At 35.4% G+C, this 14,549-nt stretch overlaps 2 protein-coding genes across 3 annotated transcripts; both read right to left on the reverse strand.

The window, feature by feature from the left end:
- Positions 1-1,539: 1,539 nt before the first annotated feature.
- Positions 1,540-5,599, reverse strand: LOC132633396 (ras-related protein Rab7). The gene is made up of 7 exons (XM_060349793.1): positions 5,380-5,599; positions 4,769-4,795; positions 4,567-4,666; positions 2,928-3,074; positions 2,769-2,849; positions 2,501-2,643; positions 1,540-1,833 (listed from the first exon to the last, which is right to left on the reverse strand). The coding sequence occupies exons 1-7, from the start codon at positions 5,430-5,432 to the stop codon at positions 1,767-1,769; spliced, it is 618 nt and encodes a 205-aa protein (XP_060205776.1). The 5' UTR covers positions 5,433-5,599; the 3' UTR covers positions 1,540-1,766.
- A 1,107-nt stretch (positions 5,600-6,706) lies between these two features.
- Positions 6,707-13,578, reverse strand: LOC132633397 (proline-rich receptor-like protein kinase PERK15). 2 transcript variants are annotated; one of them, XM_060349794.1, is made up of 8 exons: positions 12,960-13,578; positions 11,157-11,669; positions 10,044-10,145; positions 9,861-9,931; positions 8,936-9,012; positions 8,624-8,771; positions 8,109-8,270; positions 6,707-7,421 (listed from the first exon to the last, which is right to left on the reverse strand). In XM_060349794.1, exons 1-8 carry the CDS (start codon positions 13,288-13,290, stop codon positions 7,122-7,124), a joined length of 1,704 nt encoding a protein of 567 aa, XP_060205777.1. In that variant the 5' UTR covers positions 13,291-13,578; the 3' UTR covers positions 6,707-7,121. The 2 variants fall into 2 exon arrangements, with proteins under 2 accessions (XP_060205777.1, XP_060205778.1); XM_060349795.1 differs by having other exon boundaries at positions 10,044-10,130; positions 12,960-13,574.
- Between the last annotated feature and the right edge of the window lie 971 nt (positions 13,579-14,549).

Consider the following 14,549-nt stretch of genomic DNA (forward strand, 5'->3'; position numbering starts at 1 on the left):
GCAAGGCTTGGATCGCGTGTATGCTGGACCCGGCATACACTTTTTAAGGAATAACTAAAGTTATGTCAGGTCCGGCATAACTATAAGTGCTGCCTTGTAAGGCAAAGTTTATGCCTTAAGGAAAAGTTCCGCCTTAGGGACATACTTTTAGTTATACCTTAACTAAAAGTCTGCCCCATAAGGCATAACTAAAAATATGCCCCATAAGACGGAACTTTTTCTTAAGGCAAAACTAAAAGTATGCCTTATAAGGCAAAGTCAATGTCTTAAGGAAAAGTTATGTCTTATGGGTATACTTTTAGTGATGTCTTAATTAAAAGTCTGCCCCATAAGGTATAATTAAACTATGTCTTAAGGAAAAGTTCTGCCTTATGGGCAGATTTTTAGTTAAGCCTTAACTAAAAGTCTGCCCATAAGGCATAAGTATGCCGGGTCTGGCATAACTTTGGTTATTCCTTAACAAGTGTATGTCAGGTCCGGCAAACACGCGACCCAAGCCTTACCTTGCGATTTTTTTAAAAAATTTATGCTTGAGCGGGGGTTTGAACCCAGAACCTCAGGTATAAGGCCATTTTTCAAGCGAAGGGCAAAACTTAAAGATCACAAATATGAAGGGCAACATTTAAAGACCACCCCAAAAGAAGATCTGGGTAATTTTTTGTACAATATTGGTGAAGAAAAGTTTGAAAAATCTAAAGTATACAATTGGAATAACGTTTTAAGAGATGCCATTAAAAACAAATATTAAAGACACATTTTTTACTTCTCATATACTCCTTTCGTCCCATAATAAATGTCATCTTAGCCAAAAAAAATTATCCGATAATAAGTGTCACCTTAGCCAAAAAAATTATCTCATAAGAAATGTCACTTTAAGAAACCAAGACATAAATTGACTAATTTTTTTAACTCTACCCTTAGATAAAAACTGACAAGTTAAGGATAGCATCTAAATGATGATTGAACAAACCACATAGTAACTTGATATTGTTGGTTCCCAATGTTAAAAGATTTACTACTTGTGCATGCTCTAATCAAGAGAAAAAATAATTTATTTTTATTATATAGAGATAATTTAATAAACTTTCACATTGCCTTATTTGTTTCTTAATATACGTGTTTTTTACTAAAGTGATACTTATTATGGGACGGAGGGAGTAACAATTAGTTTTCACAAATATGAAATATGTGTTTATCATCAATAGTTACCCCAACAACTTTTTAGACAAGATAAATTATGTAAAACTCTTTAAAACAACAATCACCTCGGAAAAAAAAAATCTCGAAGAAAAAACAACGCTCGTGATTTTTCGATATAAGCAAAAATTAGGACTAGCATGATCCTCCAGGAGCAAAAGGTAACTCTGAAAAGGACAATTTGTCTTGTCCTTTGGAGCTAGCTTCAGTCATATCTGATCACCACGAAACACGTCGGTGTTCAAACATCAATTTACAAATCCATTCATATAGCTCATAGCAATATCTTGCATCTCTGGAAAAGGGCAATGTTTTAAACATAAAACAATGTAGTCAAGTGTATGGATCATGAATAGTATATTGTCATGCATCAGCATAGAGTCTGAAACATAGATAAGTATCCAGGGAGAGAAAAATTAAGGTGCACCATCATAATTACACTTTCGGAGAAAGGAATCCAGAATCTAATATCAAATACAGAGAATTTAACTGTGTTGTAGTAAATAAATCATCAGATCAAGGGAACTTGCACTAGCAGTCTATGGAATAATGCAAACCAAAGAAACCCTTCAACATTCACATCCTGTTGATCTTGGTTGGTTTCCACCAGCAACATCAATAGTCTCCGGAAGGTATCTACAAGATAAAAAAGATGAAATGAGCAATTTACTTCAACAAAAATCTTTGAGGGGATCCTAAATGTTTTGACATACAAAAGTTGGTAACTTCATTGTGCCTCTTAAGAAGATTTTCAAACTTCTAATTCTATTATCAAAGGAATCGTCTTTCCAGTTTCACAATGAATTTCGTCAAATTACACCCATGTTTCCAACAATGCAGTTTGGGCAAACATTCTAGGAACTACTTCTGGTAGATATTATTTCGGATTGTAACATTAATGTGCTGGACACATCTAATGAACAAACCAGGACTGTAATTTTTGCATAGCTAGTACGATATAATATCCAGTTAACCATAAACAATCGGAACAGGAGAAATAATTCTCAAGGTCCTTGATTTAACTTATCTTCATCAACATATCTATCAAGATCAACACTTTTCAGTTTTCTGAACTCATCTCTTGCCTAGAAGACAGTGTTTCTCATGACCTAGAAGACATTAAATAGTTCTTCAGCACTTCCACTTCTAAAGAATAAGCACTCTCTCTTTTTTCCAGTCATTAGCCCAGACACTTAATAAACAACTAAGGTTCAAAATATTTGACAATATTGTAAGCTGAATGCAGCCCCTTCCCAGATAAATTAGTAAAACAGATATTCTCCTGTTTGGAAGAGGTACTCACATTTCTTCTTCAGGTTCATTTTTCAGAGCATTTTTAGCTATACACTGAAAAGCTGCATCCACATTGAATCCCTCTTTTGCGGAGGTCTCAAAGTAAGGTATCCCCTTGGATGCACACCATGCCTTGGCTTTCTTCTCAGACACCTGAAATCCACACAACAATTCTTATAACATCAATGAACCATCCATCTATACCCATCCAAAGATACCAAATTCGGTAACAGCATCAGCCAGGTTAGGAAGATTCATCAGGAGAGAGATTAATTTACCACTCGACTATTGCCTCCGTCAACATCTATCTTATTCCCCAATACAACAAATGGAAAGTTCTCAGGATCAGATGGGCTGGCCTGTACATTAAGGAAAGAACTTCTCAGAAATTAATTCAACATGTCGAAGCTTGCAAGCTAATTATGGGTCTGCACTACCTGGATCAGAAATTCCTCTCTCCAGTTGTTAAGGTTCTCAAATGACTTCATGACATTCACATCATACACTAGAACACAACAATCTGCTCCACGGTAGAACGCCACACCAAGGCTTTGGAACCTTTCCTGCCCAGCTGTATCCCATATCTAAAGCAAAAACAAGATTAGAAGTGAATTAGGTCAGCAGCAACTCTGGGAAAGTATTCAGAGATTTCTAGCCATATCTTAAAGTACCATATTTCATTATCTTACAGGTCACAAGTTCAAGTTAACCTGAAAACCGTGAATTTTAGAATGCTAATTTCCAGTATACTTGAAGAAATCATTTGTTCGAGACGGCCATAATCTCCTCTAGAATACAAGAAAAAAAGATTTTTTTTTTTGGAGAAAAGTAACAGGTCTACAAGAAAATTATATTGGCGTTGACGAATGTTGCTCAAAAGAAATAGGGTGTTTATGTGCATTAAACTTGCCTATCACATCGAATGTGGTAAAGACAAATAGAGGCACCGAGAATAGAAAGTTGGTTTCTTTTTTGAACTAATGCATCATTCTAGAATCAATGCTTTTACAGAGACGTCTCTGCTATTGGTGTAATATGTATGTTTAGAGAAAAAGTGGGATAAAGGAAATAAAAGAACTCAGGAGTACTTTCACTGTATATGATGGTGGTGTCAAAGAAAAGGTTGTAAAAACCCAGCTATTCATATGCCAGTTAATTACTCCCTCCGTCCCAATTTATGCGGCACCATTTGACTTGACACGGAGTTTAAGAAAGAAAGGAAGACTTTTGAAATGTGTGGTCCAAAACAAGCCTTATATAAATCTGTGGCTGTAAATCATCTCATAAAGTTAAATTGTTTCTAAATATAGAAAGGTGACATTCTTTTTGGGACAGACCAAAAAGGAAATGGCACCACATAAATTGGGACAGAGGGAGTAACACATTAGCCAGCCAAACAGGCACCAAATCCTGTTATGTGATTCAAATTTTGCTCAATTTTGAGAGGTATTCCATTTTGAGTCTAAGATCGAAGATCTTCAAGCATTCCCTAGACAGTTCTACAAAACCTTGAAATACAAAAGTAAGGCAAAACAGAGAATTTGAAAGTATGAAGCTACGGAAAATGTGACAAACACATTCAAGGATATTGAATCAAACTCGTAAAATGATATCAGTGGACATTTCTTAGTGAAGACAACGGTTTCCTGTGAGCAATAATCATGTTATCATTATGATAGAAAAGTATAAGATGAGCTTAAACGGAGCAACAGGGTGATGAGGACTCATATAGCCAACTGCTTGGGATTGGAGCATACTTGTTGTCTTGTTACTGCAAAAACGGATATTTAACTGACAAGCAAGAAGGAATTTTGTTGCATCTCTAGTGCAGCAGTTAATTTCTCTTATTCTTCTTATAAAAAAATGGTCAGTCTAGAAGGAGGCAAGAGAAAGCATGTGACTGAACACATCAAAACCCATGTCTATTTTGGTGAGTAAGACAAATGTCATGTTAATTACATTTGTTAATCTGAAAAGTAAGTGTTAAGGGGTAGTAACAATGGACAAAGCAATTTCACGGAATAAAAGGTGACTGAGAATATCTTTCATTGTATGCTTCAGTGTCTTGAATCTAACCTGTAATGTGTACAACCTATCCTCAAACTGGACTTCTTTTGTTAAGAAATCAGCTCCAATTGTTGCCTTGTATTGATTGCTAAACTTGCGATTCACATACCTATAGTAATTGTGAAAGAAAAGTATACAGTAAGAAGGAATCCAAACAGGAAAAGAAGAATATCTACTTTACAATTCAACAGAGAGGAATCCGAAAAAATACTGGTTCATCAGAGATGTCTTCCCCACCCTACAAAAGGATCAAAAAGTGAGTTAGTAACACACATTACATGATAAAGTGGTATAAACAACACGTCGACATTTAAAAGTTAATGATAGGATCCATCAGAATTAACACATGAATTCACGGCACACACGTACTTTAAGGCTCCATCAAGAGGTCTACTAAGAAAAATTCAAACAGGAATAAAAATTAAAGAAACTTACAAATGCAAAGATGCCACTATATCAAAATTGTTTTAAATTACAACTTTATTATACAAAAAATATTCAAGCTACTCCCTGTCTAATTATGAAATCAAAAGGAATCACTATTTCACAATTCTTGTAGATTATCGTTGACGCTCAGACTACAAGTACCTAACAGTCAATTGATTTCAATTTTTCATCAATTGAAGACTAAAAAAGCGAATTCAGCTCCTATATAACGTTAACAACAATCTAAAGCTCCCAGATTTGAGATTAAATTGAAATAAACCGAATCAATCGATGTAACTGAGATTGCGGAAACCAAAACAACAAATTTGCATGAAATGAACAATTACATTGGCACATAAACAGATGAGATCGGAAAATTTAGATGAGAAAACTAACCCACTATCGCCCAGGATTATGACCTTGAGAAGCATTCGTCTTCGAGAAGCCATAATTTCTTTGTTGAAACCAAAAAAAAGTTTAAAAATTCAATAAAAAGCAGTAACGTTGAATTGAATTTTGTGTTTTGGTCTCGAGACAGAGAGAGAAAGGGGGTGGGGTTGGGTGGACACAAATTTTCCAGCTTGTGTAAATTAGTTTTAAAAAATGTACGTAAATTTTATGAGTGCTAAAGTGCCAACTCTAATATAATTCAAAAACTCAATAGACACGTTACTATTACAGCGAGGATTGTGCTTGTGAATGGAATATTCCTCTTTATTCGTATTCTGTGCTTACCCAGAACTTTTACCCAAGGCTAATTAGACCCCAGAACTTTTTTCTTTTCTTTGTCAGACCCAACAATTTTACTTCCATGGTCTTTTGCTCCCTTTTTGTTTTTTTTTTTTAATTACGTAGGTGGTAGGGGAAAAACGTGAAAACCATAAAGCTTCTACACCAAAGTACAATTGAAGTGCCCATAGCTTTTGTTATCTTTTGTTATAGAAAGATATTATATTGGCTTAATGCATATGCAGTCCCTTAAATTTGCTTTTTTTTTTTTTTATTTTGGTATTTCAATTAAGTATTGTTCTTATTAAACTCCTGAACTTGTACTCAAGTGTGTCTATCAAACCCTCTAAATCTGATTTTTATTAGAAGCAGGAATTAAATTGGAGAAATGAAGGTGGAGTAATATTTTAGACATGTGCTAAGCTATTCTTTAGGTCATGGATGTGTCAATTTTTGCTGGTTCTGCTCTTCCACTGTCATCTTAATTAAGAGCTTACTTTTTTTTTCCTCTCAATTGCTACTAATCTTAGCTGAAAGATAGCATAATTAAATTAGAATATATATTAACATGTTGCTACATTGAAGATGGAATATTATATAAGTTGGATTGTGTTTGATAGACACACTTGAAGACAAGTTTAGGAGTTCAATAAGAACAACACTTAGTCGAGGTGCCAAAATGGAAAAAAATGGCAAGTTTAAGCCTATTATATTTGTTTCTTAAAATGGAATGCTCATTTTACATGCCTACATAGATCCCAGAGTAAAAAAAAATTGGCATAATTGTTGTAATATAATGAGTACTATCGTGTTTCGCATAATTGAATGGTAACAATTATTTGCTATTGTGGCCACAAGATATCATTGACAAGAATGGTAACAATCACGATATTTGCAATTCGAATACCTGTATACCACTATGGGCATAATTCGAGGCCAGATCACTACTGTTCAGACAATAGCATACGACACCATAGATTAGGTCAAAACAACATGAAACCAAACTGCGTCATTTTATTTGCCACCATGAAATATTGTAATAGTTCAAATAGTTTTGCTCCAAATTAACTCCCAAACTCTTCGTCAGTGGAAACAATTTAAAGGATCACACATACTGTAGCTAATAAGGAAGCCCACATTTTAACAATTGTTGACACTTTCACCAAGTGGAAGTTCTCATGACCTCCTGAACTGCTTTAATCATTCTATCTTTACATGTAACAGCAAAAAAATCTGCAACAGCACCTAGATAACTTGATAATTACAAAGAGCAGTGGCATATAAAAGGTATGCCAAATTCAACAAATTTCTTACCAAACTACCAAATCCAACAATTTCTGAGAAGAGTTCATTACATTGCTCCTTTCCATTAAATAAATAATCACTCTTTTCTGCTTGCTAGCTGCCTTCTACTCTATTTTAATGTCTCGCCGACCTTCAAAACTAGGGCGTGTATCTTGAGTTGTTCTTAGGCCTTCACTACTTGAACCGGAGGGATGGGGTCCAAATTCACTGGTAGGTCCACTGCATCCACTAGAGTTCTGTGTCTGACTTTCTAGTGCCATTTTCCTAAATTTCTTTAGGTCTTCTTTGTACTGGGCAGAGTCGAAATCCGAGCTTCCATAAGATTCATGTATACCACTATGTCCAGGTCTAAGTCCGTCATTTAACTCATCCAATGGCAAATTTCCTTCTAGAGCTCTGACAATCTGCATAAGAAAAGTTCCAATATTGAAGATTAAGCCTAGACAAGTCTTCTTTGACAGTAAATATAGGATTCCTGGAAAAAAAAAAGCGATAAGCATGAAATTTAAAGGGCAAGTGCCATTCAAAAAGAAGAAGAAATGATAATGTTTTCTCATTATAACGTCTGAAACTCCGCAAGCCAAAGACACATTCTCAGGAAAACTCCTGTAGACTTGCTGTAACTGTTAGTATCCCATAAAGAACACAATGTGACACAGTGTTGTCTAGAAATTTATTTGTTAAAAAACAAAAAAAAAGGTTTGGGGCAACTGAGGAACATTCCTGGAAAGGTAAACTACAAATATACGCTATAAACTCCTTTTAATAATTATATCTACGTTCTGTGATCCTAATTGTGTCAGGAAACAAATAGAAGGCATGCATGCAGTAGGAACTAGCAGAGTATACCTTCAATAGGACAAAAATGTTCTTTAGGCGACGAGTATCAGACACCGGTTTAGGTATCAGAGAGGACATAGCTAAAAACTGTTATAAACTATACTCAAATATAAATCATTATGACCTTTTGTCACGAGAGGAATTTAACCTTATGTCTAGCATCAGACAGTTCCTCCCCTGTATGCAAATCTAAAGCTAATTATGCTGCTATAGTGTCTGTTTAAAACTGAGATTGCAGAAGCAGAAGATACCTGACTCATACGAGGCCTGCGACGTGCCAGATGGCGCACACAAACAGCAGCACAAGTGACCATTCGGGTCATCTCAGCAGAGTCATAATTCTTCTCCAATCTTGGATCAGCCAGAGTATCAAAGTTGTTATCATCCAGAGCCTGGGTAAGTAAAGGCCTCGCCTAATTTCACGAGAAGAAATTGTTACTTTTTTGTGGGGATATGTTACTTTGCTTTTATGTTCCAAACTGACACAGATTAGATCGAATAGCAATGGACAACCAACAATAAATAACAGTTTCGTCCATTTAACAGACAGCAAGAAGCTCTAATTCACCGAAATTTCAGAGGGAAGAGGTCACATCAACTCCAAGGAACAGAATGCATAAACTCAAAACTTGGAAACCACAGTAATAACCTCCTGCCCTTATTCATGTGTATTGGGGAAAAGATATCAATGCTACGCACATGCGTGCTAAATATCTGAACCAAATCTAGCTGACCCAGATCACTGCACCACTCAAAACAAACTTACCCAGTCAACAATATTGTCGTCGAGATAGTGTTGAGCTTTATCTATTGGCCGTCGTCCAGTTATAATCTCCAAAAGCATGACTCCAAAAGAGAAGACATCAGACTTATCAGTCAGTTTACCAGTAAGAGCATACTCAGGAGCTAAGTACCTGCAAAAGGTAAGGTGTTAAAGAATGAAACGATATGGAGAGCTCAAAGATAAACCGTAACTGTAACGGGATTAAATCTTGATTCAACGTGCTATAGCAACTGTAAAATACTGCATGGGGATGAAAACAGAAACGTCTTTAACTGATAACACAAAGAGTATTACCCAAAAGTTCCCATTACTCGTGTGGAGACGTGAGTATCAGTGTCATAATTCAACCTCGCAAGCCCAAAATCGGCAACCTGGAGCACAGATAACAAAATGCATCTAGCAATCAACCATCAAGTATTTTTAAAGAAAAAAAAGAGGTGCTCATGCAGACAGCACTAAACCACAGCAGCAGCTACACATCATAACTAAATTCAGATGACCAAAGCTTTAGAAACTCAGCTTACCAAAAATAAAACTCAGCAGATTATAGTTGAACAAAAGTATTTGAAGGAAAAAAAGAGCAAGCAGCTTGTTTCTATTTCTACACTTTAGATCGAGAAAACAAGTCCATAGAAGATTCTCAACATTGAACAGTTCAACTTTATAGGCAAAGATAAAATAAAGAATTCCATAATCCCCAGCAAGCAATTGTGGCAGATACTTTCCCCTCCATATCAGGTTCCATCAATTTTTGCGTCAAATACTGTAATTCTTATTTGAATAATGTACTCAAATAAAACATTGAGGTTTCAGAAAGAGAACCATATGCCAGGTTTTTTAAGACGCCAACTAATCTATGATATCTATTATTAATAATATCATCTTACTGTAATTATAACAAACAGAGCTTGGTGGCAGTTCACTGTTGTCAATCAAAGTTCTGAGATAAACGAAGGAAAAAAGCTCAGCCTTGATTGCCTTTGGCATTAATGAAGTTGAGAGGTATAATTGTCTTCAATCTCAAAATTATATCTCTCATTTTTTTGAGAACTCTTATAAGTAGCCGGGCGTTCTCCACATGAATAAACCTCTTGCATTCTAATTCTAAAGTAGATAGTGGAGAGTGAAAAAACATGCTTTACAAAAAACATTTAACAAGAAACAACTGCACATCGATGCAGACACTATACACACAGAGATGAAGAATTTTCTATTCCACCTTTGCGTCAAAATTGTTATCTAGAAGAATATTGGAGGCCTTGATATCGCGATGTATAATCTTTGGATGACCTGCCAATACAGATAAACTTCAACATATAAATACATAATCATGAATTCTGCCAACTAAAACAAGAAAGATGATATATATCAATAAATAGAATTCCGCAAGTCATGAACATACAGTCTTCGTGCAGATATGTCAATCCTCTTGCAGAGCCCAAAGCAATTCTCATCCTAGTTTCCCAGCTTAGTGGCGGATCCTCCTTGCCTGCAGTTATGTCTCCTTTTTATTTGTATTAATTAATATAACAGGTAAAAGAAGTATCAATATGTGAATTTTATAGAGGTACAAAGTTAACAAATTCAACCGTTCATGATAAAGAGAACATTCAACTCTTGGGCATCATCCATGGCAAGATAGACAACCGATGGTATGATGCATCAAGATTACAAGTTACTAAGAAAGTTTAGAACAGGCACTTGAAAATAACAAAAAGAAAAAAAAATGCAGTGTCCTCCTACTTTTCTAGGGGTACCTAAAAAGATCCAATGGCAATTAAGCTCAATAATAAGAGATACTTCTCCAAAAACTATGTTCAAAACATAATTAAAAAAAGTCAAGGAAATTAAGAATCTCCGGGCATTAATAAAATAAAAAAGGGCATGCGACCTCTCTGGAAATGGAGAAAGAGCATGTAAATACTTTTAAAATTCCTTCCAGTCGCACCAGACAACTTGAGGAGGAAGTTATAACTTCACTTAAGGCAAGAAAATTAGTGAATACCCATGCCCCTTACCTTTGCATCCTCCCTTTGTACCAAACTAAATGATTATTGCTTATTTACACACATCAAAACTCGGTCATTGAACATCTGCAAAATAATTTCTTACTTCTAATTAAATTTAATTTTAGATCATGCTGTAAGGACCTCTTCTTCTCCATGAAGATATTAAGAACTTTTAATAAAAGCAAGAAAATCTTTGAATACTGAAAATGCAAGAAAACCAAGGAATACTGAACACCCATACCCCTTACATCCCTCTCTTTGAACCCCACCAGAATAACTGGTGCTTATTTGTGCACATCAAAACTTGGTCAATTGTTATACCTATTCATCTGCAAAATAATTCTTTTTTTTTTTTTGATTAAGCACCGGGTGTCCGAGGCTCTTCGAGCCCCGACTAATCTCCTTCTGATTAAGCTTAAATTTAGATCATATGGTGAAGACTTCTGCTCCATGAAATGATTAAGACGAACTTATAATAAAAGCAAGAACGACACCTGAGAACTAACCATGCAAGTGAAACTCCAAGGTTTTGTTTGGCACAAATTCATAAACTAACAACCTCTGCGCCCCTGAAATGCAATGTCCAACCAATGTAACAAGATGCTTATGATGAACGCGACTAATAATCTCCACCTCTGCTTGAAATTCACGCTCCCCCTGCCCACTTCCAACTTTTAGTTGTTTAATTGCAACCTCCTTCCCATCACGGAATACCCCCTTGTATACATATCCAAAACCACCTTGACCAAGGAGGTTAGAAACAGAAAAATCCTCGGTAGCAAGTGCTAATTCTGAATAGGTGAATGTAGTTCTAGAGAAACTCAAGTTGGAATCAGGATTTGTTTGTAGAAAAGGTTTGTCAGAACTCAAGTTGCTACCAGTGGAAGGTGGGAGTGGAGGAGTAAATCCATCTACTGAAAATACTTCTGAACCTGACATAACGACTGGTGGAGGAAAGGGATTTAGTGGTGGAGGAGCATTTTGTTGCCAATGATGATGTTGACCTCCAAACAAATTATCTGAGCATGAAACAAGCAGAAACAAAACCATATTACGTAAATGATGATGATGACGATAATATAACAACAACAACAACAACAACAATAATAATAATAATACTAATAATAATAATAATAATAATAATAATAATAATAATAATAATAGGTCGTAAAAACATATCATGGGAGATTGCAACAAAAATTAATGTGGCACCTCCCCAAGGAAAAGGCAATTACACACAAAACACTCCCCGAAGGAAGTGCATTTAACCGAAGTTGGTAATTAGCACATAGAAGTGAAAAATGCCACCAACATTTTAGCAAAAACCTCTGATCTAACAATTTCATTTAGTTTTTACCTTCAATTACTTATTTCCAGATTGTTACTTCTGCAAATATTAATCCGTTAAACAGTACTATTTTGGTTACAGAGAACTAGTTTGACTACAAAATAATGTGGTAAAGCTGAAATACAATGCCCCCCCCCCCCCCCCCCCCCCCACACACACACACACCAAAACCAACTACTGTAAAAATTTTCCCGAGAGAAGCAAATATTTGCTGGACGGAGGCTTGAATCTTCATTCTATCCTCAATCATCATCAACTCAATAGAAAAACACAAAACTACTTCTCTTAATGATAGTTCATTGGATAATAAGGACAATATTCAAAAGATCTCATCATCACCAACCATAACCAACGGCATAATTGACAAATTTAACAACTTTGATGTTATCCAAATGCATAAGAAAAGTCTTTTGATAGTCCACCACCCCTCAAGTTACACAAATTAATTGAAAACACAGACTGTTAAAACTAGGAGCTCCTTGGGGTCACTGTTCCACTGAAGAACATGATAATATCCTATGGCTAAGGTCTGCAAATGTGTATAGCAACGTGATGTGTTATACTAATTTTTTATACTAACTCAAAATTTTAAAGTCTAAAACAAAATCTCCATCTTTAGAAAGGTACTAGAAAACAAAATACCCAAATGTGCCAACAACTACAGTCCAAATGGATATTTAATTCAGCAAATACATCATTAAAAAAAAAAATACTTACTTACATTCAGACTAGAATTAAATTATTCAACATCTCTTTCGACCCAAAATGACCCCAATAAATGATAAGTAAAATTAAGGAATAGCAAGACTCGATAATGACTTCATTAACTTTGTTTTGACCACCGCAGCTATAGGTGTTGTATCAAATCCAACTTAAAATACTAAATCACAAGAAGCATATTATTACAACAGCAATAAAAGAAATAAATAAATTAAGCCCAAATTAGTCACATAGATTTCACCTTTAGGAGCTTGTGAAGAATGATCGTGACCAAAACCTTCCAAACCAAGTCTCTTTTTTCTCCTCTTATACCAAAGTGCAAAAATACCCACACAAATAAGCACTAGTGCTCCACCAATTCCAATTCCAACACCAAGTGCTACTATAGTAGTAGAATTCGACGAGCCACGTGGCGTAGTATTATTCGATGAGGGTGGCGGGATTATCGAGGTCGCCGCAGACGGCTGACTTGCATCTTCCAGTGACGGAGGAGACGGCGGAGTAGTTGCATTATCCGCCGGAATTGACGGTAACGTTGGACTTAACGCCCCTCCTGGAAGTCCACTAGACATTACCAGAGTTCACTTTTTTTCTTTTTTCTTTTTTTTAGAAATAATGTTTATTTATTTTTGAGATCTTGAGATTCTTTTTGGTTTTTTGGGTAGTTGAAAGAGTGAGCAGACATAAAGAATAATAAGGGAAAAAGGTTTTAAGACATGGTGGTGGAGACTGGAGAGACGTGGACAGTGAAGAAGATGAAGAAATGGAAATTGTGGTATGAAATGACGTCGTTATAGGGTGATTTTGGACAACTTGCAAATTATAGAACACCTGCCTTTTTTAAATAACGTGGGCGCTTGTTTATTGACCGTACAGTCTTTGCATTAACATGACTACGAAGAATTTAAGTTGAAAAGGAAAATAAAAAGGTAGAATCAAGAAAAATAAAAAATAAAAATAGGAAAACAGATCGCGCGTGCGAGTGCGATTACAGCACGTGACTGGAGGACCTTTTCTTCTTTTTTTTTCCTTTTTTTTTTTTTGGTTTCCCAAAATCTTATGTCAGGTACCTGCATTGGCGCGGGCTATATTCGGATTCACGTCGGTAGCGCCCATTTTTGTGAGAAGCGTTCCCTATCAATAATTTTTTCATATTCAAGACTCGAACTCAAAACATCTGATTAAGGGAGGAGTAGTCCTATCCACTGCACCACATCCTCTTGCGGTTTCTTTTTTCTTCCAAACAAGGTTGGAGCCTTTTTTTTTTGTTTAAGTTTTATACTACATTGTTAAATAATTTCTCATATCATCGTTATTTAAAATATTTATATGTAAGTCCTCTTAAAATATAGGATTTAAAATTTTATATATCAAATATATTATCTATTTTTAATAAAAAAAGAGATGACGTGATATTATAAAATTATTTACAAATATAATGTATATCTCCTTAACTCTTTTTTTTTTTTTTTCAACAGATTGGAGCTTTCGTTGATAGTAGTAGAATACTGCCTTTCCCAAGGTTTCCTGAGGAGTTGAGGTCTGTCGAGTTGGTGAACGACCACGAAACTTCGCCAACAACTACCTTGTAGCCTTGTTATATTGAAAAGAAGAATTATGAATCTCTCATTTAGTAAAATCCGTTAAATTGAACTCGTAAGATGAACATTTATGAACCATTCAAGATGAGATCATTTTGTTCTCCATTTTGTTCAAGTGTCCTTGACATTAGCTAAATACTCTCTCCGTCTCATATTACTTGTCTATTTTTCCTTTTACACGCCCTTTAAGAACTCATAAATAAAAGTGATTTTTTACCACATTACCCTTA

This window comes from Lycium barbarum, chromosome 3 (genome assembly GCF_019175385.1).
Source record: "Lycium barbarum isolate Lr01 chromosome 3, ASM1917538v2, whole genome shotgun sequence".
Classification (NCBI taxonomy): domain Eukaryota; kingdom Viridiplantae; phylum Streptophyta; class Magnoliopsida; order Solanales; family Solanaceae; genus Lycium; species Lycium barbarum.